General features: G+C 45.7%; 1 protein-coding gene across 1 annotated transcript; it reads left to right on the forward strand.

Moving 5' to 3' along the window:
• The first annotated feature begins 980 nt into the window (after nucleotides 1-980).
• LOC310694643 (solute carrier family 22 member 6-A-like) lies at nucleotides 981-21,209 on the forward strand. Its single transcript, XM_083477947.1, has 10 exons — nucleotides 981-1,633; nucleotides 5,195-5,298; nucleotides 6,842-6,996; nucleotides 9,597-9,765; nucleotides 10,849-10,972; nucleotides 12,395-12,510; nucleotides 14,512-14,726; nucleotides 15,495-15,603; nucleotides 16,569-16,772; nucleotides 20,767-21,209. The coding sequence occupies exons 1-10, from the start codon at nucleotides 1,232-1,234 to the stop codon at nucleotides 20,852-20,854; spliced, it is 1,686 nt and encodes a 561-aa protein (XP_083334073.1). The 5' UTR covers nucleotides 981-1,231; the 3' UTR covers nucleotides 20,855-21,209.
• Nucleotides 21,210-26,696: the final 5,487 nt, after the last annotated feature.

Consider the following 26,696-nt stretch of genomic DNA (forward strand, 5'->3'; position numbering starts at 1 on the left):
TGATAGAGGGCCATATCAAGAGGCCTGGGGAGGGGGGCTGCACCCTCCCCCTGGCCTGAGGTTCCTCACCCTTCATTTAAATCCATGCATATCTATGAGCATATGGGGAAGTTATGCATACCTAGGCCCTCTCTTGCTCTTTCTTTTCTGCTGACTCACTTCTCCTCCAGAAACTTGCATGCACCCTGGCCCCTTCTATGTATCGTCATACCACATAAGCAATGGGACGGCACTTACAACTTTGAACTTTCGTGCCACACAACCACCAGATCCACTGCACTGCGGAGCATCAACTGTTCCACTAAAGAAGACCCTGGTTAGGCAAATCTTCAATCTACACTGTTTGGGTGACCAGTGACCAGCAAGCTTTTGGGTGGCGGGGCGGAGAATGAGGGGTGGTCGTGGCACATGATTGACACATTCCTAACCCTAAATTGAGAACAGTTACAAATCTCTGCCGGCTGTTGCTGCACTTTCTTCCACATCTCTCTGGCTCTCCACTTGCTTTCTAAAACTTTTAGTTAATCCCTTAAAACAAGAGTAAAACTTTAACGGAGTGAGCTGCTTACTGTTTTACATAAATAATCCACTCAAAGACCTGGTAAAGGGGAGAGCCAGTAAGATTCCCTGGCAAAAGTGAGGAGAGAACATAATATGACCTGTGGCTGCTTCTGAAGTTTTCCTCCTTCACCAAAGAGTGGATTCCTCTTGCAGGATTGAAGAATAAACACCAGGGAGATTATATATATATATATCCTCCAGAAGAAGCCTGAGTAGCACATGGTGAGTGTGGAAGAGAAGACACACAGACTTCTAGCAAGTGTGTGGCTCCATTCCCAGACTGGCAGAAGACCCACAGCTTCCCAGAGAGATAATTTGAGCCATTTTTTATCCAAAATGATCCCGCCGTCCTGTTGAAAGCTGTTTGTTAGGTAAGTTAAGACACTCCCTTTAGCGAGACGTTTTGTTTGTCTCCTCCACAAGCAAGAGAGCCATCGCCTCCAAAGGTCCTGCGGTCACAACCAGGCTCATATTAAACCAAATCTTTCCAGCTGTGGTGGATTTGCTAAGCTGATCTGCCTTAATTTTCCCACGACAGGGTTTTGAATCTTACTTTAACACCGAAAGAATTTGCTTTTTGGGCTCGCAAGGTCTATCTGCCTGTCCATCGCTCCATCGATCTACACAAGACGCCTGCAACTCCCCAAAGCAAGGAATCTCTCGGAACACCATGACTTTTGCAGAGTTCCTGGACCAAGTTGGAGGCATGGGCCGCTTTCAGTTAATCCACACCATGCTTCTGTCCATCCCCATTGTGCTGATGGCAGGTCACAACCTTCTCCAGAACTTCACCGCTGCCATCCCAGGACATCACTGCCAGATCCACATCTCCACCAACAGCAGTGGGTACCCCAACACCACTTGGCCTCTGGAAGCCAGCGACCTGCTCAGAGTTGGTATCCCCACAAACAGCAAAGAGGAGCCGGAAAAGTGTTGGCGTTTTGTCCATCCCCAGTGGCATCTCCTTGACTCCAATTCCACCAAGGCAAACCAGACTGAGGCGGAAACCGAGCTGTGTGCTGATGGATGGGTGTATGATACGACCACATACACTTCCACCATTGTCAGCAAGGTGAGAGGGGAAGAGGGGAAAGGCTAGCTTGGAGGAATGGAAAAGTCTGAAAGGAAGCAGGTACGTAAGGGAGCATATTATATGCCAAATGAATGCATATTGATGGAGGGCAATGTTGCTCAAACTTGGGTTCCTCAGCTGTTGTTGGACTACAACTCCCATCATCCTTAGCTGGCAGAACCAGTGGTCAGGAATGATGGGAGCTGTAGTCCAACAACAGCTACAGACCTAAGTTTGAGAAACACAGATGCAGGGTTTTAGTCCGAGCAGTTCTGGGAGTGGTTTCCAGTGTTGCATCTGAGGATTTCAGATAACTGCACCAGAAATGGGAACGGGAGCAGAAATCACCACCCTTCGCATGTGCGCTCGAGGTCAGGAAGGGAAATCATGCAAGCAAATTGCTACTGTTGGGTTTATTCGGTCCACAAATGTTACATAAATAATTACATTGTTTTCTGCATTGTTTCTGATATCCCCCTTCCGCTGAAATGCATGGAAGTTCGTTATATAGCCATTTACGCAATTAATTATGTTGGTTTGGGCCACAGCAGATAGTGAGACAAATAGCACTGGTTTCAGCAGAAGCCGAGCTGCAGCAGGACAGAAACGCTGCTGATTGCGAGGAAGATGGAATGGGACGGAAATGTCTGCCTCCTTACATCCTTAGTTGGAGTTTGGGAAGCAATAATAACAGCATAGCAATGCAGGTGTCTTATGCACAGTTGGGCCACACTGATTGGCTGTGGCTCTCCAGGGTTTCAGGCAGGGAACTTCCCAAGCTTTCCCCAGAGACGTTATTTGAACCCAGGACCTTTTGCATGAAAAGCAGATGCTTTACCACTGAGCTACAGCACTTCTCCCCCCCCCTTTTATTTAAAAGAAAAGGGTAAGGTCTTCCTGGTTCTTCAGAATGGCCAATGGTCAGGAATGATGGGTGTTGTAGTCTAGAGGAGTAGTCTGGAGGCCCACCTCTGCGTCAATTGCTGAGCTCCGTTGGAGAGGCCTTCCAGGTTTGAGACTGTCCATAAAGTACATCACATTGTTTTTAAATGCCTTTTGAAAGCCTCGCTGTTTCCTCACTTGTCGCTGTGTAGCTTTGCTTTAACCATTGTCCAACTCCTCCCAAGGTCATATCTTTGCTATTCCCCTCCTCTCCTCTTGATGTAAACTTTTCGGGTGGTCCTGTCTCATCTCGTTTAAGGGCTAAACAGGAGCCAGTGTGGGATTGGGGCTGGAGTGGTCGTTTCCAGCTATGTTGGCGATTGAATTTGGGGCAGTCTGCACATGCTCCGACCCTTCTCTCAGTCAGCGCCAATGTTCACTGGCCTTGGGCCAGTCGCCATCTGTCAGCCCGACTTACCTCACAAGGTTGTTGCAAGGTTAAAATGGGGTGCCTTGAGCTCCTTGGAGAAATGATGGGATGTAAATATAATTAAGAAAGAAGTTGTTCTCATTTTACAAATAGGAAACTGAGGCGGGGAAGAAAGATGGGGTGAGGTGGGAATAGATAGGTAGACAGATTTGTGCAACAGAAATGAGAATGGTGGGATTTAAATCTGGAGCCAAGCCCAATATAATCTGTCCAGAGAACCAAATGTTACTTTATTTATTACTCCATTTATATCCCATCTTCCAAGGAGCTCAAGGTGGTGTTCCTGGTTCTCCCCCCCCCTCCCCATTTTTATCTGCACATCAACCCTGTGAGGACGGCTGGGCTGAAAGCCATGCACCTGGCCCAAAGTTATTCATGTCTGAGTGAGGATTCGAACCCCGGTCTCCCAAGCCCCAGCCAATATCTCTCACTACTGCACCACTCCAGAGCAGGCAATAGCCGAGAGCCTCCACTGCTGGATCTGATGAAATCTAGTCCATCAACCTGTGTTCTCGATCGTTTGGAAAGCCCTCAAGCAGGGCAGGCAGTACTCAGTGGTCCACTGTCCCTCTGCATGGAGGCTCTGTTCTATCTTGAATAACAATAATCAGTAATTGGCCATCTCCATGCATTTCTGTAAGTGGATGAGAAATCTGTGTGTGTGTGCCTTACAGGGTTTTGTGGGCTTCAGCTTCCTTCAGCCCAGAGCGTAGAAGAACAATTGTTGCAGAGCCCTCCAGGTGTGGTGGGGGGGCACCTGTATCCCTCCATTCGGACTACAAATCCCATAAGCCCCAGCCGACAAATCCCATAAGCCCCAGCCGACGATGGGAGCTTAGCAACATCTGGAGGGCCACTGATACCCCACTTCTGCCCCGCAAGGAAGAGGGAGAAGGTGGGAGAGAGAGGGAAAGTGAGCCTTTGGGACTTTCCAGCAAACAAGGGGTTCGGCAACAGGATCCACATGGGGTGTTTGCGTCCGGTGGATAAACAGGGTGGTAATTGACAGCCCTGCTGGGAAGAGAATAATTCAAAGCCAGCAGGCACTGCTGCTGGCAGTGATCTTGAGCCAGCTGGTTTTTCAGGAGACAGCAAAATTTTTTGTCCTACATTCTAGTCCTTCAGCTCCCCCATCATCCTTGTCATGTTATAACAAGCCACAGGGGTGGGAAGGTGGGTGCTGGAGGCGATTCTGTGCTCTGCCAGGCCTTCTTATAAAAACAGATAGATGTGCAGGCAGTCGAGCCAGACTCAACATTCATTCAGCCTTGTATCTGGGTAGCTTTGCACACCAAAGTTTGTTCTGTACAGAAATCACTGCTGTCATTTGGTAGCTAGGGAAAGGCCCTCTGCACATGCTCAGAAACACACGTGCAAAAGGCTAGCTTCTCAGGTTTGAGAGCTGAGCACTAGGTGTGGACAGAAGCAAAGGGTCCCTTTATCCAGTGGCGTAGCGTGGGTTGTCAGCACCCGGGGCAAGGCAAGTAATTTGTGCCCCCTAACCCGTGGATTTGCGCACCCTAACCCTAACACCCAGATGTTGCGCCCGGTGCGGCCGGCCCCCCCTGCACCCCCCACGCTACGCCACTGCCTTTATCACATACACAGCCCAACAAGACAACGACAAAAATCCACCCGCATACAAATCAATATGGCTAACCTGATCCAAAACACACACACACACACCACTCACACATGAAAACAAAGACCACCACAGCCAACCACAAATGAATAACCACACCCTCGGCCAACCCCAACCTCTCTCACCACCAAAGGAACACAAGCGAACAGCAAAGAACCTGCACAAGCAACGCTGACACCAAACCCTACATATAGTAAGTAAAATAGAAACATCGCCACCTGACCCCATCCCGACCCATCTTCCCCCCTCCACCTCTTTCTCCCTTTTCTTCCTAATGTCTCAACAAACGAAACTGATTTGTAAAAATGTTACATGGGAAAAAAATATGAGAGACATTGCAAACACTTTTGTAAATCGAGAAAATCTTTAATAAAAAAAGAGAAGAAGAAGAAGCAGCAGCAAAGGGTCCTATTGTCTGTCGAGGGTGCAACTGCAACAATCCTGGGTGCAATGGCAACCTTAGCCCCTCCCAAACCCATGGCTCTGTGGCCCAGGATGCTCCCCTCAAGCTTCTGTCCCCTAACCTAGTCTCCTTCTCCTACAACAGTGGGATCTAGTCTGTGAGCGACGGAAGCTTCGGGATATGGCCCAATCGATCTACATGGCTGGTGTGCTGGTTGGAGCAGTGGTCCTTGGGGGGTTGTCCGATAGGTAAGCTGAATTCGCTTTTTGTGATAAAACAGACACCTTAAACAAGACTTGAAGGTAAAGAAATCTTGGCAATGGTTGGAGATAAAGAAATCTTGGCAACGCTTGAACTACCCTTGAGCCCAAGAGAGGATTTAGTCCTTTTTCTTTCAAAACCTATGTTCACTTATAATTGGTTTACAAAGAGCTGCTATCTACTAGCCGCACCATGGCAACCAATAGTTCTGAACAGAGTTGATCAATTCACTACCCTTCTGCCTCATACAAAATGTTGCTTTCCTGCTATCTGCTACATGAAGACTTGTCCGGGTCAGGAGAATTTATTGTCCCCTTGACTTGGACGTTTCTGCTTTGGAAGGTCGACAGCTTCTTGCCAGGTAATGAGTGAAAGGGCATTGCTTTGCATAGCAGAAATGCGTCTTCTGCTCACTAACTGGGGGTGCAGGGACACAAGAAAACGGATTTTTCAATTCTTAAAATGAACACGCGTTGCATTAAGTGTGGAAAACAGATATATAAACGTTTCCCAACTAACTAACACACCTGCATCTGGTTTTAGTTTCAAGGTTTTAATTAGCAAGCGGACAGTTAAATGAGGGAAGAGAGACAGAGGATATAAGAATAGGTTTGCGTGTGCTGTGGGTTCTGGCATACTTCCCGGGCCACAACATTCACCTGGGTCCCAGGTCACAACACCTAGGTGTCAGCTTGAAGTCACCACATTCCCACAGTCTTAGTCAAAGAATAACTAGCCAACTGCCAACTGCCACCTCATTACCCCAATACCACTTATTATTTGTGAAATATAATATAAGACAAATACAATACAATATAAATACTAACAAGTTGGGTGGTACGGCCTGCTTAAGCTGCAGGCAAGATGGAGTTCTGGGGAATCCAAATGATATCGTCCACGTTATAAATTAGCTATAGGACTGTCCCAAGGAATGTTAGTCAATTAATCAACATATCTTATGAGGAGCAATTTTTACCTGCTCTTTAACTGAGAAAAGGCTCCTGGAGCTGCTTAAATGACTGGTAATAAGGCAGTCCCTGCCCTCAAGCAGTTTACAGTTTTTTTAAAAAATTATATCATTGTATTTACTTAGTGAATCTGGTAGTGGCTTTATCTTCCCCAAGGCAACCCAAAATGACTTACAACCAACCAGCCAGCCAGCCAGCCAGCCAGCCAGCCACACACACACACACACACCCACACACCCACATGGATACATTAAAACCAAGGGGGGAGGAGGAAAAAATACATTAAAAACATATTGCCCATTTCTAAAAGGCCAAAGATAGTTAAATGCCAAAGGCCTGGGAGAAGAGAAATGTTTTCACCTGGTGCCTAAAGATATATAATGAAGGTGCCAGGCGAGCCTGTATGGGGAGAGCATTCCACAAATGGGGGGCCACCACAGAAAAGGCCTGTTCTCGTGTTGCTACTCTCAGGACCTCTTGCAGAGGAGGCACAAGACGAAGGCCACCCCAACATCACCAATGCCTTGGTATTCCAGCTGTTTTCGCTTCTCTGTGCCTGCAGGTACGGCCGCAAGCCTCTCCTCATTTGGTCCTTTATGCAAATGGCATTGATGGGGACCTGTGCGGCCTTTTCGCCCAACTTTATCGCCTACTGCATCTTCCGGTTCCTGAGCGGCATGGCGCTCTCTGGATTTGGCCTCAGCATCGCCTGTTTGGGTAAGAGCAGAGCTAGTGGTGCTGGCTGGGAACTTTTGCGCAATGTAGGGATTTATCTGAACATTCTATATTTGATTCATCAATGGAGGATATGTCTGTCAATAATTAGTAGCAAAGCAGCCTAAACCAAGGCCAGCCAGTTGTGTGGACACTTCTCAAAGTACAGTGGTACCTCAGGTTACATACGCTTCAGGTTACATACGCTTCAGGTTACAGACTCTGTTAACCCAGAAATAGTGCTTCAGGTTAAGAACTTTGCTTCAGGATGAGAACAGAAATCGTGCTCTGGTGGCGCAGCGGCATCGGGAGGCCCCATTAGCTAAAGTGGTGCTTTAGGTTAAGAACAGTTTCAGGTTAAGTACGGACCTCCAGAATGAATTAAGTACTTAACCTGAGGTACCACTGTAAACAGAGGAGTTTGGCCACAGGACACTCTTCATTTGGCCTAAATCAGGCTTCCTCAAACTCGGCCCTCCAGATGTTTTTGGCCTACAACTCCCATGATCCCTAGCTAGCAGGACCAGTGGTCAGGGATGATGGGAATTGCAGTCTCAAAACATCTGGAGGGCTGAGTTTGAGGAAGCCTGGCCTAGATATCTTGTTGGACTAGGGAGTTGGTGGAACTGAGACAATAGCTGAAGCTCTAGCCCTAATACACAATATGAAAACTGACAAATTGCTAGGTTTGGATGGCATCCACCCAACAGTTCTCAAAGAACTCAAATGTGAGATTGCTGATTTTTTAACAGAAATATGTAACTGGTGCCTCAGATCCACCAGAGGATTTGAGAAGTAGCTAAGGCAACACCAATTTTTATAAAGGGATTCAGAAGGGAACCTGGAAATGATGGGCCTGTTCACTTAATGTTGGTCCTAGGATAACTGGTGGAAATTTTGGTTAAAGGTAAAATAGCCAAACATACAGAGGAACAAGCCTTGCTGAAGCAGAGTCAGCATGGCTTCTGCAAGGGCAAGTCCTGTCTCACTGGCACTCTTTGACATATAGATAGATGTGATCCGGCTGACACAGTGTTCTTAGACTTTCAAAAAGCTTTTGACAAGGTACCACACCAAAAACTCCTGAGAAAGCATAGAAGCATGGAATAAAAGGAGAGGCTCTTTTGTGGATCAGGAAGAGGTTAAGTACCAGGAAGCTGAAAGTAGGAATAAGTGGAAAGCTCCCCAAATAGACGGAGAGATACAGAAAGTGGGGTCTCCCAAGGCTCATTATTGGAACCTGTGCTTTTTTGTTGTTGTTGTTTAGTCATTTAGTCGTGTCCGACTCTTTGTGACCCCATGGACCAGAGCACATGCTTTCTTTACTTGTCCATAAATGATCTATAGTTAGGGGGGAACAGTGAGGCTTGCTGGTGATACTATATTGTTCAGGGCAGTGGCGTAGCTTGGGTTATCAGCACCCGGGGCAAGGCAAGTAATTTGCGCCCCCTAACCCGTGGATTTGCGCCCCCTAACCCGTGGATTTGTGCCCCCTAACCCTAACCCCCAGATGTTGCGCCCGGTGCGGCCGGCCCCCCCTGCACCCCCCACGCTACGCCACTGGTTCAGGGTCATAAAAAGAAAGAGAGATTGTGAAGAGTTCCAAAAGAACCTCCCCAAGTTGAGTGAATGGGCAATAAAATGGCAAATGCAATTCAGTGTATACAAGTGTAAAGTGTTGCATGTCAAGGTAAAAAAATATATTAATTTCACCTATATTCTTATGGGGTCTGAACTGGCAGTTACTGGCCAGGACTGGAACCATGGGGGTCCTAGTGGATAGCTCAATGAAGTTGTTGACCCAGTGTGTGGCCGCTGTGATAAAGGCAAATCCCATGCTAGGGATCATTAGGGAAGGAACTGAAAACCAACCTGTGACTATCATAATACTGTTAGACAAATACATGGTGCAAGTGTGTTTGAAATTAAACATTAGGGAGAACTTCCTGACGGCAAGAGCTGTTCAACACTAGAACAGACTACCTCGGAAGCCCGTGGACTCTCCTCTCTTCCTATGCCCTTATGGCAATGTTGAGCTAGATGAGCCAATCTTCTGATGCAGTAGTGGGAAAAGTTCAGTACAAAATGGGTGGCAAGTATTACAGGGGTAATAATTGTTGTATTTTAATCTTGTTTTTAAGTTGTATTCATTCAACTTGTTTTTATTATTGCTTGTTAGCCGCCCTGAGCCCGGCCTTGGCTGGGGAGGGCGGGGTATTAATAAAAAATATTATTATTATTATTATTATTATTATTATTATTATTATTATTATTACTACTACTACTACTACCTCCTATCTTGCCCATGAAATATCTCAATTAATATCCTTTTTAAAACCTGCAGTTTGCAGAGACTGCTTTCTCTTCCTGCTGTTTCTCAGTTTGCACTGACTTGGTTTGTTCTCCATGCCTGGCCTCATGGCAGCTATTTTGTCAAAGGCACCCATGACACTTTCTCAGAATTCCAAATCTACCACTTGCCCGAGAAAGGTCGGCAACTCCCGGCGCAGGGTCTAAATTTCATACCGGAAGGCCCAGGCGGATGATCTGTCGGGTGTGAGTGGCAAGGCAAAAACCTGAAAGTGTTTTCCTTTCCCTTCCAGTTGTGGAGTGGATTCCCACCAAGTACCGCACCATCACCATTGCGTTCACTGGCTTCGTGTACACGCTGGGCCAGATCCTGCTGGCTGGCTTGGCCTACGGCATCCCAGACTGGCAATGGCTGCAGCTGACTTTCTCGGTGCCCTTCTTTGTTTTTCTCCTCTACTCTTGGTATGTTGTGCTGCCAGTGTAGTGTAGTGGTTAAGAGCGATAGACTCGTAATCTGGGGAACTGGGTTCGCTTCCCCGCTCCTCCACGTGCAGCTGCTGGGTGGCCTTGGGCTAGTCACACTTCTCTGAAGTCTCTCAGCCTCACTCACCTCACAGAGTGTTTGTTGTGGGGGAGGAAGAAAAAGGAGAATGTTAGCTGCTTTGAGACTCCTTCGGGTAGTGATAAAGCGGGATATCAAATCCAAACTCTTCTTCTTCTTCTTCTTCTTCTTCTGCTCAGATCGGACCCCTCTTCCTCCTCGGGGTGCTGTGTTGGGGTACAAAGAGATGCTGGAATGCTGTTTTCAAATAAATAAGCTTGATATATATAACAAAACAATTGAAATGTATCCTGCACTTGGCCTTATGCTCTCACCTGCTCAAGATTACCCCAATGATGACCTCTTGGTCTTTCTATTGACAGCCGCCCATATGGAGATAGCCAGATGCTGGAAAAACTGGCACTGGGCTTAATATCGATTTGTGGTACACCAGTGTATGGTCAATAGAACTGGCTGAGAAATTGACATGTCAAGTCAGAGCGGCAAAGGGCAAGCAGGATCCCTATTCCTTTTATAACATATGGCAAATGTTTACTGAATACATAAATTGTTTGGACTGTGGCAGGAATACACCCAGCGCTCATGGAGAAAATGTGGCGTGATCTTTTAGAGCGATCAAACGAAATTTTATTACGTAGCATGACAAAAGTCTGTAATTTTATCAGGACAAGTCATTTGTGGTTTACTTTTGTAACAATTGTTTCCGCAAAAGGTGTTTTCTGTACCATGAAAAATGAATAAAAACATTTTTTTAAAAAAGACCACAGACAGAGAACTGGATTAGAATGAGAAAACAGGGTCAGTTCAAATGTTTGCAAGCATATTCAAGTCAGGATTCTTTTCTCTTCTTCATTTTCTTTAATCGAATTCTCCCTCGTTGAGAAAACAACAACAAAAGGATTCAGTTCCGTTTTACCACCTGAAGGTTTGTGGATGGATTTTACTGTTGGCTGAGATGACGAGTCTTGGCTTCTTTGGCACAGGTGGTTTGCAGAGTCAGCTCGCTGGCTGCTCCTTTCGGGAAAGGCGAGCACAGCTGTCAAGGTCCTCCAGAGGGTTGCCCGGGTCAATGGCAAGGAGGAAGCTGGAGCCAGCATCACCACAGAGGTATGAAGCCGGTGGAGGGATGTGGCTCTCCATGTCCAGGTGGCTGTAAATCCAGATGAATCTATGTAGAAAATAGAAGTCTTGGGAGCCTCTGGAGAGCAAAGCCTGCTAGAATCAGGGCACCTCCTGGTGAAGCTGATATGCAGCATTTACACTGATTTGCTTGCACAAAGCTTACACAGAAGTTAGATTATGGGCTCCTCTAGATACCCTTTTTATTGTGCATTCATGACGATTTGGTCCTGTTGGTAGAATTGTAGCAGTTATGTGCAGTCCCGCGTTTATTTGCTCCTGCAAAACTTTTGGGGCAAGTCATACTGACCTGCAAGTCGCTGCTGAAATCCTGTAACTCACTTCCCTCCCAAATTTGGACTTTATTTGAGATATGAGGAATACAGTGAGGAAATGCACAATGGAAGGTGTGGGATCACATTTGCTTGACACAATAGCAACCAAGTTCCCTGCAGGCAAATCAGTGTAAATTCTCAATAAACAGCCAAACTTTGTGGGTGGGGGGGAATTGGGATAAATGTTCAATAAACAGGTTGTTATGTACTGAAGTTCTCACCCTGGGCCAGCAGGGGGATACTGTAGATAGTTATGCAAATGAAGGATCGAAAGTGACGTTCAGTGATTGGCTAGTTACAGAAATTGGTTACTGTTGCATTCTAGTGGAGCTCTATATAAGCAGGCTGACTGAGCTCCTCAGTTCAGTTCTGTTCCAGCTTACAAATAAAGAGCTGCTTTGGAAGAATTGCTGTGTCGTCTGATATGTTCGCCCACAACTTAACACAGGTCATCTGGAAATTCTCGCTTTCACTGAAGGGAAGCTGCCTGTGTAAAACAGTAAGAGCTGTTCAACAGTGGAATTTGCTGCCAAGGAGTGTGGTGGAGTCTCCTTCTTTGGAGGTCTTTAAGCAGAGGCTTGACAACCATATGTCAGGAGTGCTCTGATGGTGTTTCCTGCTTGGCAGGGGGTTGGACTCGATGGCCCTTGTGGTCTCTTCCAACTCTATGATTCTATGATTCTATAATTCTATGATTCTATGATTCTATGATTCCCCAGCCTTGTGCCCTCCTCATGTTGTTGGACTACAACTCCCATCATCCCTGACTGGCAGAGGCTCATTGGAGTTGTAGTCCAATGATGTCTCAAGGTCTCTGGCTCAGAAAGGCTGCTTAAGGACATGGGTGTAGCTGGGGGCCAGAGAGGCAGCTGCTGTCCCCCCTAAATCAAGCAAATAATTAAAAATACTTAACTAACTGACCAATTACATCACCATTTATGTCTGTTCTGCTCTCCCAACCTAATGCCTGCCCCCCCCCTAAAATAAATCCTGGCTACGCCCGTGCTTAGGGACATCACTGGAGCTCACCCACCTGTTTTTACACACCCACCTCCTGCCTCTCCTCTCCCCACAGGTTCTGCTTTCCAACATGGAGAAAGAACTGTCCACAGCCAAGGCCTCTTACACCATCTCTGACCTGGTGCGCACACCAGCCATCCGGCGCATTTTCTGCTGCCTCTCCATAGTGTGGTGAGAGAACTTGTTCCATCTGAGCAGACTCAGGAAGGAGGGAGTTCCATTCCAACTTCGGGAACCTGAGGAGAGGGAGGTTTAGGCACTGCCTGACAATGTGACCCATTATCAAAGCATAGGCACCAATATTTATTGCTGTAAAATAGGGATGGGGGACATCAAGCCCCAGGGTCAAATGTGACCCTACAAATCTTTCTATCTGGCCCTTAAGAGTCCACACCTCTTACCAGCCTGGTTTTGCACCCTCTTAAGAGTTGTTTGGCCTGGCTTGGAAACATGCCCTTGTTTCTTGGTTGCCTGGATGGAGGATGCGGCAGTATGATTGAGCATGTGCAGTGAAATATACTCAGAGTCCTGCAGTGATTTCATGCTCTTTATTGCAGCTTGTAAAACAGTGATGAATCCCCCCCCCAAAAAAAAACAACAACCTCAGGCTTTTATATACATTCTTTACACAATGAGTCCCATCTGATTGGCTGATTCTGCTTCTCTCCTGGAGCCTGATTGGGCTGCTACTGCAGGCCAATCAGTTGTTGCATTCTAGGATCCTACTTGCCTATTGTTCTAGGATCCAAGCTTAGTACATAACGTGCAGAAACTAGTCTACTACACAAAGGCAACATTTACCTTCATATCTCTGCCCACCTTTGCCTATGACCTCATGCATCACTGGTACATGGACTCCAGAAAGTTGTCTGGAAGGCTTTTATTATTATTATTATTAGTAGTAGTAGTAGTAGTAGTATATATACTTCTCTATGTATACCACAGGTCTCAGGGCGGTTCACAGCCCTTGGTTTGAAAAACATTCTCCACTCCTGCTTTAAAACTATCAAACTGCAGCTTTCATACAGCATGCTTTGGGACATCCTAACAGAAAACTATATTGTTTGGTTCAACTCTTGTTCATAAAGCTCTGAACTATTACATCTCCAGCAAAATCCACTTGCAGTACCTTAGATCTGAGCTGTGTAATAGCTCTGACTGAGCAATCTTTATGTGCATTAAAACTGCTCAGGACAAGCCTTATAAAGATTCTTCCTTTGAACTAGCAGCTCAGGTCTTGAAAGGCCAGCTGAAGGTCTAAGATTTGCAAAACAAGGAGCTACTTTGGAGTATAGTCACTGAAGCTAGTTGGTTCATTGGTTCACTGAAGCTAGTCCCCACTGGTTGGGGAAAAGGAGCACAGACCCCTTTCTCCTCCGTGGAAGGAAAACGTGAAGGTTCATGGAAATGTCAAAGGTTACGGAATTTGTCTGATTATTTAAGAGACAGAAAATCAAGATTTTCTGGACTAAATGCTCCCCTTTCATTTAATTTATTATTAGTACTGTTAATATTAGTATTATTAATTTATTACTTAAACCCCACCCATCCAACTGGGTTGCCCTGGCCATTCTGGGTGGCTACCAACAGAATATAAAAACACCATGAGACATAAAACATTAAAAACTTCCCGATACAGGGCTGCCTTCAGATGTCTTCGGAAAGTTATGTAATTGTTTGTTCCACAGGGCAGGCACCATAAATGGGAAGCTACAGTTTAGAGATTGATTTGTCAAAGACTCGTTAATGTTGTCTGTTAGGAAGACTTTTCCAAAAGCATCCCATAAGTTATCAATTTATTTATTTATTTATTCAGCCAAGGAGGTCCCAAGAGTGGCTTACGTACGCTCAGTAAAAATAAGGCCTTTGCTGCCTGTAGGCTTACAGTCTAAGAGACATGACAAAAGCAAAAAAGTGACGAGGAGGGAAAGGGAAGGCAAGTAAGTTTGGGCTCCAGTTCCTAAAGTTGCATAACGTAATGACCCACACGAATGAAACAGTCCAGGGAGAGGAACTCAGTGGAGCTGGTCACTCAAGAGTTGATGAAGTAGCCCTGCTTTGCATCTCCCCTTCTGCTGCAGCCTGAGGAATTGGCAGCTGTCAGGTGACAGAGCAGGATGAGCCTCTTCTCACACCTTCTTGAATCTTGCCTTGTCTCTATCTTCATGCCAGGTTCTCAGTCAGCTTCTCCTACTACGGGCTGGCCATGGACCTCCAGAATTTTGGTGTCAGCATCTACCTCATCCAGGTCATCTTCGGGGCCGTTGACTTCCCAGCCAAGGTGATCGTGACCATTACCATGAGCTACATTGGGAGGAGGATCAGCCTCGCGTCCTTCCTCATCCTGGCTGGCATCATCATCATCATCAACATCTTTGTGCCCACAGGTGAGTGTTGGCTCACTTTCCGCCAGGCCTCACCTTTCACTTTTAGATACACTGCAAGATGTCCAGCTGGAGACATTTTGGCACAGGCAGAAGGCCCAAAGAGACCACCTCCCACAGATATGCTGAGCCTCTGATCTCCTTCATTTCCGAGATCTCCACAAAGCTAAATGTTTTTGTCACTCTCACAAAGCACAAGATAGCTCTTGTGGTCCCTTCCAACTCTATAATTCTGTGATTCCAATTTATTATCAGCACTGCAGCCATTGAGTGGCGGTGCCTCTGCATCAATATTACAGCCACAGCAAGTTTATAAACCCAAAGCACAACCTTTCCAGCAGGTATAAGGAACCTCAGGCCAAGGAGCTGAATGCGGCCCTCAAGACCTCCCTATCTGGCCCTCTGGAACTCTTTCTGGGCTACAGTTCCTCCCCGGCCATATCTTCCTGAGTGTTTTGGCTGGAAATGTGTCCTTGAACTCTGATAATGCTTTTTACTTGCATGTGTGGAGGACACGGGTGGGCGGGCCAATTCATTAGGAGAAATCAGCACTAAAATGTGAGAATAGAAATTAAAATCGCAAATTGCTGCAGAAATGTGGAGAGCCAAGTTTAAGTGGGGAAAAATGAGAAACCAATGTGTTAGTCTGTTAATTATTCTTGACAAATCTGCACATCAACCCTATAGAAAGCGGGAGGGGGAGGGAGTCGCTCAGCTGTGCATTTAGTTCATGCCACACTCTCTCTGACCCATCCCACCTTTCCCCCAAAGATTTGCAGACGATCCGGACAACGCTGGCCGTCATTGGCAAGGGGTGCTTGGCAGCGGCCTTCAACTGCACCTTCCTTTTCACGACAGAACTCTACCCCACGCCTGTCAGGTGAGGAGCTGCTTTTCAACACCATTTCTCCCTTGTTTACCCGCTTCTGGGGCTCCTGTGGAAATGGAGGTAGCTTTAAAGCAGGGGTCTCCAACCTGGGACCTGTGGGCACTACCCTCACTACCTCCTAGGGTGCCCTTGAACAATCTCAATAAATACCTGTCATTGAAATTCTACTCAGTATTGATCCAGTGAAGATTGCAATGTATAGTTAGCAGAGTAAAAACGTTGCAGGATTCCAAAAAAATAGACCAGAGGCATTTCATCCAGCAGAGCTTTCCTGATACTGAAGGCAAACGAGCATAATAGTCACAAATCCAATACATTCAGGATTGGCCCTGTCCATAAGAAATCCAGTTGCAGCAGACTTAACTTAAACTTACAATAACTTACAATAAGACTAAAACCGTAACACTATATACAGAACATCACACCAGCAAGAAAGAGAGACAGAAAGAAAGAGAGAGAAGGAAACCCGGCCTCACTATTATAGTCAGCATGACCTTGACAGAAGAGATAACAGAACCAGTGTGAGCCAGCTGTACTCAGCTTCTCAGAAGGAATAACCCAAACATCAGTAACCTTCTGCTTTTTTCTTTCACACAGAGAAGCTTCCAGAACCCTCTTGAATTAAGTAGAATAGGAAAGATCTCTACATATCAGCTCAATGCTTTCTGCACTAAGAAATGCAAACTGACAAAAAGCCTGAATGCACAAGAGGCTGGGTTTTCTCTTCCTAGAAGGAACATGCCCCCTCAGCAGAGCTGGCCTGTCCATGGGGCATGGGTAGGTGGTTGCCACAGGATGGCAGACTCTGGACGGCTTGGAGGTGTGTCGCTGCTGCTGTGCCTCCGTTGGCGGCGATTGCATGGCAGGTGCCCTTTTCTTGAGGTTTGCCAGAGATCCCTTGACCCAGCCGTATCTCTTGCCTGCTTTTCTTACCCTGCCTCCCACCCCCATCCTAGGCAGACGGGGCTCGGTTTTGGCAGCACCATGGCCCGGGTGGGAGGCATCGTCGCCCCGTTGGCCAAGATGATGGAGGACTACTCTGTCGCCCTGCCGCCAATCATGTACGGAGCAGCTCCCATCCTTTCTGGCATCATCGCTTGCTTTCTGCCCGAAACCCTTAATGTCCCCCTTCCAGATACCATTGAAGAAGTAGAGAACAGGTAAGTGACTCTGTTTGTGGCAAATACACTTTTATTTATTTCATTGTACTATATTCACACAGATATTATTTGTTGCAAAGTATTTATTTTTAATTACATTTATATACTGCCCTTTGTCTGAATGTTGTGGGTGGTTTACAACATAAAAATACAAAATATGTACAAAAAACCCCAAGAGCAATAACCTCCCCTCCCACACACTTTTAAAAGGCTGTATATTCTTTAATCAGCCAAATACCTGCTTATATAGAAACATTTTGGCCTGGACCCTAAAGAAAAGCAATGAAGGTGCCAGGCAGGCCTCCCTGGGTAGAGTATTCCATAAATGGGGAGCCACCACAGAAAAGGCCCGTTCTCGTGTTGCCACCCTCCCGATTTCTTGTGAAGGGGGCACATGAAGAAAGGCCTCGGATGGTGATTGCAGGGTCCGGGTTGGTTAATAGGGAAAGCATGGTCCTTGAAGTGTTTAAGGCTTTAAAGGTCAAAACTAGCACTCTGAATTGAGTCTGGAAACCAGTTGGCAGCCAGTGCAGTTGGGCCAGGATCAGTGTAATATGTTCAAACTGCCTTGCCTCAGTGAGCAACCTAGACACTGAATTCTGCACCAGCTGAATTTTCTACATGATCTCCAGAGGCAGCTCCACGTATAACATATTGTAGTACTATAACCTAGAGGTTATCAGGGCATAAAGGTAAAGGTAAAGGGACCCCTGACCATTGGGTCTAGTTGTGGCCGACTCTGGGGTTACGGCGCTCATCTCGCTTTACTGGCCAAGAGAGCAGGCGTACAGCTTCCGGGTCATGTGGCCAGCATGACTAAGCCGCTTCTGGCAAACCAGAGCAGCGCACTGAAATGCCGTTTACCTTCCCGCCAGAGCGGTACCTATTTATCTACTTGCACTTTGACGTGCTTTCAAACTGCTAGGTTGGCAGGAGCAGGGACCGAGCAACGGGAGCTCACCCTGTTGCGGGGATTCGAACCAGCGACCTTCTGATCGGCAAGCCCTAGGCGCTGTGGTTTAACCCACAGCGCCACCTGCATCCCTTATCAGAGCATAGACAACAGAAATTAGGCTGTCCCTGTCCAGATATGGGCACAGCTGGGTCACCAGCCCAAGATGGTGGAATGCCTCCACGCCACCTGAGCCTCAAGCAACAACAAAGGATTCAGGAGTACCCCCAAGATGCTCACCTGCTCCTTCAGAGGGGGTGTAATCCCATCAAGAGTAGGCAGCATCCCATCCATCCGGTCTAGAGAACTGCCCACTAATAGTCCCTCAGTCTTATCTGGATTAAGCTTCAGTTTGTTGGCTCTCATCCATTATAAGACAATATATCAGTCCAGCACATCCACTGCCTCACCTGCAGATGTAAAAGAGAAGTAGAGCTGTGTGCCATTAGCATACCAGTTGCCTCAGTTGGTTAGAGCATGGTGCTGATAATGCCAAGGTTGTGGCTTTGATCCCCGTATGAACCACTTACACATTCCTGCATTGCAGAGAGTTGGATTAAATCACCCTCAGAATCCCTCCCAGCTCTAGGATTGCTGACAACATACTCCAAAACTCTGGATGACCCCATTCAGTGGTTCCGAAGTAATCCATAAACCTCAAACAGCTCAACTGAACAAGACAAGAACATTTTATATCATATACGCCTCGATACAACGAAGTGTTCTACCTCATACATCCTGATGGATCATATTGTTTCATATTCTTTTATAACTTTACCATAATGGTTCCACAAGTCATCTGAATGTGTCAAAGCACTGTCAGTCCACAGCCTGTATCAGGCAACTATCTCTTCCTTTTATAATAAGAAATAACATTTACCCATCTATCTACTTCTCAAACAGTGCGTTAACTTAGCATTTTTGCGCCCAATTCCCACTGTTCATCATTCCAGTCTTGGACAGACTGTAGAGTAGATTACCTCCACTTTTCCCCATAAGGAACCCTTAGCTGCTGCTAACAGCTTGTATACTTTTGAATAGGATAATTCAGAACAAAATATTTGTGTATCCCATCCTTGGAATTTTCATGATGAAGGGCGGCAGATTAAATACGTTAGTCAAATGCCCATCAGTCCTGCTGCATCCCTCGCAAAATGGATTTGGTGGAGCATGTGAAACAGAGGGAAGAAAATGACTACATGCCAATACTGAGGTTTGGTTTGAACCTTCCCAGGAGCTTCATGACTCTGAAGGTAAACATAGAGAATCAGACTCTGAGAAAAAGCATGGCATTTTGTGGTTTAGGGGGAAGTGTTGAGTCATCAACTTTTGATTTCAAAACACTGGCCCTTCTGGGAGAAGGTGGAGCTGAACTCCAGAGCTCAGTTTTCATGCTTGGGCTTGAAATCATAGGAGCAGAGGGTTTGAAGTTAGGGAGAACTCAGATTCGGTTCACATTTAAAGGTGAACTTACCTAATTCACACATTCCAGAAGACGTAAGAATTGAAGCACAGCTGTCCTTTGGAATTCACACTTCCTTGGCTCTTGCTGTGCAGGTCTCCAGCCAAGCAATGTCAGCAAAAATGCACATAGCATCATAGAATTTTAGAGTTGGAAGGGATCCTGAGGGTCATCTAGTCCAACCCCCATGTTAGGGTAAAGTGTGCATAAGAATGCATATATCAGTGCAAAATGCACTAATGCATTAAAAAGATTGCTTTGCAGAAAGGTGTATAATTGCATACAAAAGTGAGAATATTAGCAGAAATTTGCACGGAGATGCTGATGAATTGTCATGAGGGCAGCAAAAACCACCCACCCACTGGTGTGGAAATGTGGAGGACTGAAAGTAAGATTAGAAAAATGATAAATGGAGAGAAAGTGAAATTCTCACCCCACACTTTCTGCTTTATGGCCCCGTCATTTCTCTTCTTGCAAAAAGTCTGATCTTAGGGGCAGCAAGGCTTCCTTCTGAAGAGCTCCAAATCGACTATAATTGTACAACCTGAATTTGCAGATTATGTGACTGAATTTCACAGTGTTACGGAAAAATCTAAGTGCGAGGCTGCTCAGTCACCCAGCTCGTTGGGCAGAGCCCGCGGGTCCCTGCAGAATAAGGGAAGGAGTCCAGCCACCAACCAGAGCAAATGGCTGTAGACCAAAGTTTATTGCGCAACAGGTTCAAAAAAGAAAGTTTGAACTCCGAGGATGGGGTGACAAGGACTTTTAAATGTTTCCCACCATATCCCAGAATACAGTTCGTACAGCATCATTGCTACATCACTGACATGTCACAAAAGGGGAGGGGTAGACAGGGGCTACACTAGTTCAACCTTGGCAAACATGTCCAGACAAGTCCTTGGTACAAGGTTAGCATAGGCAAAACATGTCCATGCACCTCTCAAGTACCCATCATTAAAGGACAATAGAGCTCTCTTTGTACATCCATAACCTGGGACAAGTCGGGTGATAGGCTTTTGGAAACTATCTGCTCAGCAACTGTTACCCCTGGGCAGTTCCCTGGGTGGGGTATGTGTATCGTGTCCTCAAGCTTGAGGGATTATGGCAGGGAAAAGAGTCGTTTTTCCAAAGGCAAAATAGTGTTGAAATGGAGGGAACTGGCAAAGGAGTTGATTTTATATGATTGTTAAAGCTTCCCCGAGCTGTCAAGTCAAAAGCATACATTTATGCATAATATTTGTAACATTTAAGAACTTTAAAGATGTCCGTCCCCCCCGTCCCGTCCCCCCCCCCCCGGTAATTTCCGTAACAACACCGATAACAGTGACTGCCTGGAAGCAAATCAAGTGACTGCTCAAACAAATCAAGATTAATTCTGAATGTACAGGAGGTCTGGAGCACCCAGAGGCCACCAGTATCTGGGGATTCTCCAGACCTGCCTTATAGCATTGTTTACGTATATTTGAATATAGAGGGGAACCTTCCAAATTTATTTCTGTGCTCTAAGCATGATTGGGTGTCCCAGATACTGAGCCTTTTTCAGCCCCATTGCTGATCTTTCTTTCTTTCCCCCCTGAAAGGTCCAGAAAGAAGACAGTGGAAGAAATAGCCCAGGAGAAGATTTTGCTCCAGAGCCCAGACAAGGCCCTGTTCAAAGAGGCTTGCTGATCCAGAGGCCTCCGACCTTTCATGTTTCCCTGATGCTTGATTCTGGGAAAAGAAGTCTTCACGATACTTTGCTGATTGCTTGTTTTGAGCTAATCCCGGGGAATGCTTTATGAAGGGGGAAACTGTGAAGGTGTGGGAAGATTCTGGGCATTTTTGAAGGCACTTTTAAAAAGAGAGCTAGAGAGAGAGAGAGAGAGCGAGAGAGAGAGAGAGAGAGAGAGAGCGCTAGCGTCTTATAATTTGATCTTTACTTTTTCCTTTTATACCCCAGGGGGGAAAAGGGAATAGGACTCTCCCATTTTCAGTTGCTGGGAGGACTCAGTGCAATAACAATAAAGATGAAGGTGCCTCTGAACACGTGCAGAGTGCATTTCCTCATTCTAAGGGGCCCACTTATCATTTTAGAAAGCAGTCCCAACCTACACCTATCTCATACCTAGAAACGAAACAAACTACCATTGCTCCTTCTAGGGCCATATTCATACCATAGATTAAAGGCACTATGATGCCATGGCTTTCCCCAAAGAATTCCAGTATTTTTAAGGGTGTTGAAAGTTGTAGGAGATCCCTATTTCCCCTCACAGAGCTACAATTCCCAGAGTTCCCTGTGAAGAGGGGTTGACTGGACTCCGTTGGTTTCCGGGTGGGAGTTGATCACGGTGTGGATTTGCCAAGCATGCCTTTCTTTTAGCACATTTCTCCCTGAGTTTGAGTGTCTTCAAAACCCATGACACCTTTGGTAAAGGCTGTTCTCCAACTGGAGCGCTCACAGGCCTGTGTTTCCCAGTTGTCAGTGTTTATACTACATATTTTTAGATTTGCCTTGAGACAGTCTTTAAACCTCTTTTGTTGACCCACCAGCATTACGCTTTCCATTTTTAAGTTCGGAATAGAGTAGTTGCTTTGGAAGATGATCAGCCATCCATACAACATGACTAGTCCAACAAAATTGATGTTGAAGAATCATTGCTTCAACACTGGTGATCTTTGCTTCTTCCAGTACACTGATATTAGTTCGCCTGTCTTCCAAAGTGATGTGTAAAAATTTTTGGAGACACCATTGATGGAATCTTTCGAGAAGTTGGAAAATTCTGTGGTGACCTATGTAACATTTGTAAGCTCCTTTATATCATATTTTGTGTTTTAGCTTATATTATTTAATTCCAATTAACATTAAACTCTTAACTATCGTCACCTTCCCTACAGTAATATTCAAGAAACATGCCACAGGTAGTTTCAATGCTTTCTTTTTATTATGTTTTGAAAGATGTGACCCATGCAAAACTTTTGCATCCTTGAGAATCTTATCTGTAACTTGAAAAAACACTTATCCAAGTGTTTTTTTCAAAAAGTATAATCAGAGCTTTCCATACTTTTCATGCTTGTGGCACACTTTTTAGACATGCATTGTTTCCCAACACAGTATTTCAGTTTTACTAGCAAACTGGAGGTTAAACCAACCCCTTTCCATTCCCAGGAGGAACACAGGGAGCCTTCGCGTGACACAACTGCACACTGCAGCCAACACGCTAACATGTCTCAACACACAGTTTAGAAAGCTCTGGTATAAATCAACTTTTTTCCACCTGTGGAAATATACATAATGAGCTAATGTTTCATGGGCAAGTGTCAAACTTATGGTAATATTGGAAATTGGGAAATGTGTGTGGGGGGGGGGAGCTTTTCTGGCAAATAACTTGTGACCAATGTAACGTGACCAATATAACATGTGAAAATTCATTGACAGACACCCACAAATAAATGCCTCCAAAGCAAGACCCTGTGCATGTGACATTTTACTATGCATTCAACAAGTTGCAGATCAACATCAAGATCATGTGGGAAGTTTCAATGCCTGTGGCAATTTACACTTAGCTATGGCAATACCCATGTGATTTGTCTGTTTTCCACCCAATTTTTATCATTTGCAGGGAAGACAAATGTCACAGAAGTCCCCATCTTTAAAAAGATTTCATACTAATGAATATCATATTGGCTAACTGCTTTCTTTCCAATTTCCTAGTCTCACATTCAACAATAACAAATCTGCCAACTGACACAAGTACTTCTGCAACTGTTCCTGCTTCTGCATTTTATTTCAGCACAATTACATTTCCCATCAGGACATTATTCTTTGTGTTAGTGGTGTTTGTTGAAATATTATGTTAAAACTCATTCACACTTTGTGTTCAGACCTGCCTTTAACCTTTACTGAAGTTGTATTGTTGCCTGAGGCAAGGCAAGGGGCCTTCAGCTCATGAGGTGAATTTTTGTATCCCTAGATCAGGAGTGGGGAACCTCCAACCCCTGGGCCAGCCTTGGCCCACCAGGCTTCCCCATTTGGCCCATGAGGAAATTTGGGGCAAGCCATAAGTAACGGCAGAGCTTGACCGAAAGGGTGGGGCTAGCCCAATGCTGCTTTGTGTAGCTCCCAAAGAGCCTGACCAACAGCACCGCACAAAGCGAGGACCTGGTGCTAAGCAGGATCGATCCCCCTTCACACAAGCTGACACAAAGAAAGAGGGATCCTGTTGAGTTTGGGTGAACATCCAAACTCAGCCCGAAGCAGGATCACACCCTGCCATCAGAAGAGCAGGTGGACATAACGCCACAAAATACATTGTTTGACTGCCAGAAGTTTAATGTCATCTGTTGAGCTAGGGTTGCCATATTTCAATAAGTAAAAACCAGGACACCCCAAAATTGTTGAGCTACTGCCTAGTAGAAAGAGAGATGTGTGATGGAATCCAAAGCTGAGACTAAGGGAGAAGGAATATTTGCGGGGATACTGTGAGCCCCTCCATCTAATGCTCAGGTTATGTGCAAATGAAACCATATAGCCTAAAGACACCACAGTCTCTACTCACCTTCATTCCAAGAAAATGTGTTACTGCACGATAGCTCAGCAAAAGTGGGGAACATCCTACCAGCGGCCTAGGCATTTATGTTATACAAAGTTACAGGATTTCATCAGGAAGGTACAGGACATGCACTGATTGGAGATGAAGCTGTTTGTCCACCTCAAAACTATTGGACATGTCTAACTGCCCTGATATACCATCATGAGCACAAATGATCATGAATGCAGAATAAAAAGGATGTCTGAAGGGGCCCTTAGACTGGTCTTTAGTGAGCATTTGTTCTGACTTGTTTGCAGGGCAGTAATACAACAATAAGCATTTGTCCTGTGTTCACCCTAACTTGCTTGCAGGGTGTTTACATGTCTTCCTGTTAACCATTCGTTCATCCCGTACTTTGCAATGTGCTTCCCAGACCAAAACCTTTATCCAGTGCTAGAGATCTTTTGGAAGTTTTTGCGAGAGACCAGGCTTTAGAAACAATTATAACTCAGGAGAAATAGCATTCTGGCCAGTAGGTGGCAATAATCAGGCCCCTTCTGTGGCCTTGCAGCACCATAGAAATAAATCCTGAGTTAAGATAAGAGTTTTTGTTTTCTTTTTTACAAGCACACCCCTGTTTTAATCTGAGAAATGTTGGTGGGTAAGAAATACTGCCTGGCCAAGATCTTTGCTTCTGTTAATACTGGCAGAAAGCAGGAACCTTTTTCCTTAAAGGAAGCGCTGTTGTTTTTTAAAAAGCACACACTGTCCAGCTGGTTTCTCCTTTCTGACATAAAGCACTGTAAAGGCCGGCTCTGAAGGCCTGTGTCCAACGCCACCTGTGTGGCTAAAGGAAGGATGGAAGGAAGGAAGGATAACAGGACTGCTGGGTTGGATTGCAATAGTAATAATAATAATAATAATAAACCCACACAAACGCTTGCTTCTCTTTTCCAAAATTTGGAACCAGTTCTCAAGTCCCCTTCCCAACTGCAGCCTCCTTTCCCTGCAGGTAATTACATCTCCCATCTCCATAGCAATGGATAAGGCGGCCATTTTATGTCTGTCAGGGGAGGGGAGGGCCTGACATATTGTTTCCTCTCATATTTTCTATGAAGTGCAAGGAAAGAGAAGAGGGAGAGGGGAGCATATGAGAAGGGAGCCAGTGGTCATTTGTCAAGAATCACAAGGCGGAGGTCAGCTTGCCCCACCTGCATTTCCCCACAATCTTTTCCCTCCAGCCCCAACTCAGTCAGTTTTTTCTGATTGAGGTCTAGCAATTTGCCTCTCTGGAAAAGGAGAGAGGGACAATAAAACAATAGCCCCTCAGGAAAGCTGAGGAAGCAAGATAAGGGGGAGAGTAGATGGGGAAAAGTGGAGTCATGAAGCTGCAGGGGCCCTTCATCTCCCTGGCAGGGCTCCTGTGCCCTCCACAGATGCTTGACAGGCAGAAACCCAACAGGTGAAGTGCTTCACTTAATCCCCATGCCAGGGGGAAATCAGAGGGATTTGTAGTGTGTATGAAGAGAAAATAGATATGTACGAAGCGGCACAAGTTGAAAGAGGGAGCTCCTGAAGCCCCTTTGTGGCATCTCAGTGAGCCAGTAATAAAAAAATGATGCAGACAAGCATCTGCTAAAAGTGAAAATAAGTCTCTTAGCTTAGCTTGTAAGAAAAAAAAGAGGGTGGCGGGGTGGGGTGGGGGAGAGGGAACAGCTTTTCAAAATAGAAATTTATGTCTTTAGCCTAAGGAAACCACCAGGATCAGGAGAGGGAGCTCTGCTGCAACTGACAGGTGAAGCTTGTACCTGGAAGAAAACATACCTGGCAAGTGTATTCCCTTTTAGTTTCGCACACACCTGAATCAACTTGAAAGGTGCCTAGAACAAAAGTCCCTGGACCTATTTATATGCAGTTTAGCTGGTTTCTTAGGCAGATTTATATTTAAATCTGAACTGAACTGAAAATTAATGGACTTAAATCCTCCATGTCTGTTGATGCCAGTGGGTCTACTCTGAGTAGGAGTTGAAAAGATGCAGCCTAGTGGCACAATACCTATGCTTGTAACACATGGAAGATGAAGAAAGCTTGTTTTTTGCTGCTCCGGAGGGTAGGACTCAAACCATTGGATTCAAGTTATAGAAAACTTAATAAAAAGCATTTTTTTAAATAAAAAAAAAGGATTCAAGTTACAAGAAAGGAGAGTCCGACCAAATGTTAGGAAGAACTTTCTGATGGTAAGTGGCAGTGGAATGGACTCCCTTGGAAGGTGCTGGACTCTCCTTCCTTGGATGTTTTAAAGAAGAGGCTGGACGGCCATCTGTCATGGATGCTTTAGCTGAGATCCCTGCACTGCAAGGGGTTGGACTAGATGACCCTCGGGAACATTTCCAACTCTACAATTCTGTGATTCTATGACTCATTAAAAGCCTGGAATGTCTGTCAAAACGAGAGAGTTGTGTAATGAGTCTTGTAATGAGGGAGCCTTGGTGGGGAGGGTATTGAAGATACGGTATGACTTCCAGAGCAGCCACCTAATCACTACAGGGCTGCAAAGTCTGTGGGTCACTTCAGCCCACACCCCGGAATGGCAAGTTGAGGGGTGGCTCTCAGGACAGCCTGGATCCGTCCCAGTTAAAGTTAATCCCTAACACTGACGTGTGAATCATACACTCACCCTCGTGAAATCAGGGTCAGAAAGAGCCCTGGGCGCACTTTGTGCTAGAATACAACCCAGATGTTTCCTCTCAACTCTCCCCCTTTTGGCACTCTCTGACCCCCTCCACCACCACCAAACCACTGTCATCCTTTAACCAGGGCATTGATGATGGACTTTAAATATCGCCCCCAAGTGATGCTTCCTCCCCAGCCGGTTTGTTGGAGGTTGAGACTCACGGGGCAGAAATAAAGCCCAGCCCCTTTGAGAGGCTCTCAGCAAAGGTTGCCACCATCAAGAAGGCTTCTCCCATGGGATGTACCACACTGCCCTGAGTCGGAAAGAT

The sequence above is a fragment of the Podarcis liolepis genome, assembly GCF_965112155.1.
Source record: "Podarcis liolepis genome assembly, chromosome: 15".
Lineage (NCBI taxonomy): Eukaryota > Metazoa > Chordata > Lepidosauria > Squamata > Lacertidae > Podarcis > Podarcis liolepis.

Coding starts and splice junctions, on each gene's coding strand:
- LOC310694643 (XM_083477947.1), top strand. CDS start 1,232: ATGACTTTTGCAGAGTTCCTGGACCAAGTTGGAGGCATGGGCCGCTTT. Junction 12,511..14,511: donor TGCTGCCTCTCCATAGTGTG/GTGAGAGAACTT, acceptor TCTTCATGCCAG/GTTCTCAGTCAGCTTCTCCT. Junction 16,773..20,766: donor ATTGAAGAAGTAGAGAACAG/GTAAGTGACTCT, acceptor CCCCCCTGAAAG/GTCCAGAAAGAAGACAGTGG.